Source organism: Corvus brachyrhynchos, unplaced genomic scaffold (assembly GCF_000691975.1).
Source record: "Corvus brachyrhynchos isolate BGI_N302 unplaced genomic scaffold, ASM69197v1 scaffold61, whole genome shotgun sequence".
In the NCBI taxonomy this organism is placed as follows: domain Eukaryota; kingdom Metazoa; phylum Chordata; class Aves; order Passeriformes; family Corvidae; genus Corvus; species Corvus brachyrhynchos.
Genome location: NW_008236478.1, coordinates 1,498,898 through 1,499,745, shown reverse-complemented (window position 1 = coordinate 1,499,745; position 848 = coordinate 1,498,898). Strand labels below are relative to the sequence as shown.

At 60.7% G+C, this 848-nt stretch overlaps 1 protein-coding gene across 1 annotated transcript in view; it reads left to right on the top strand.

Moving 5' to 3' along the window:
* The window catches only part of PSD (pleckstrin and Sec7 domain containing), a gene marked incomplete at its 5' end in the record, with an annotated part of 34,745 nt that overhangs the window by 29,446 nt on the left and 4,451 nt on the right, over positions 1-848 (top strand). The window contains one exon of the mRNA XM_017725937.1: positions 2-180. Coding sequence (XP_017581426.1) covers positions 2-180 — 179 coding nt within the window. The remainder of the gene's footprint in view (position 1; positions 181-848) is intronic.

The following is an 848-nucleotide window of genomic DNA, read 5'->3' as shown; positions in this document are numbered from 1 at the left end:
GAGAGGAGCAGGAGCTGAGAAAGTCCCTCTCAGAGCTGGCAGATCCCAACCCGAAGTCCATCAAGCGCATCAGCAGCTGCAGTAACCCCTTTCTGGACTTTTCCCAGGACTCCAGCATTGCCACTTACAAGCATGGGCTGTTAGTCCGCAAGATCCACGCTGATCCTGACTGCAAGAAAAGTAGGTGCCTGTGGAGGCCATGGGCAAGAGGGCACTAGTGAACTCCAGAAGTGAACAGGAAGCAGGGCAAGAGTCACTATGTGATGTCCAACTGTAGCATCATGCCAGCCTCCAGCATGAGTGCTGTGCCAGGCATAATTCAGCTCTCAGGCTGGGGAGCTGAAAGGCCTGTCCCTGCCCATCCACATGCACCATCAGGGCTTGGCAGATGCCGAGCAGGCAGGAAGTGAAGCCCCTGCCCACAGCACTGGGAAAGGGGCAGGCAGGGTGATGGGGTGGGGTCTCCTGTTGCACCCCTGCCACAGGATTGTGTGGATGAAGGAAGGTGTCCTGTGGTGTGATAGACAAGGCTCACAGCGGGCTGCAGCTGGTTGGGCACTTCCAGGCATGTTCACTGTATTCCCCATAAAATCCCTCCTAAGCCCTGGCCATCTAATGCTGCCTAGATCTGATTAGATGCAGCCGCCCTTCAAAGCCAGCATTACCTGGCAGGCAGCACTGCCTTGTCCCCATGCCCGAGCGTGGAGGCAGCGGTGAAGCCGAGCACAGGCAGCGAGGCGGGGAGCGCAGGGGGGAGCACAGGGGGAGCGCAGCACGGCGCTGGCCCCGGGAGGCAGCAGCGGCCCCCCTGCCCGCCGCACCCTCTGCCCGCCGCACGGACGGCACGG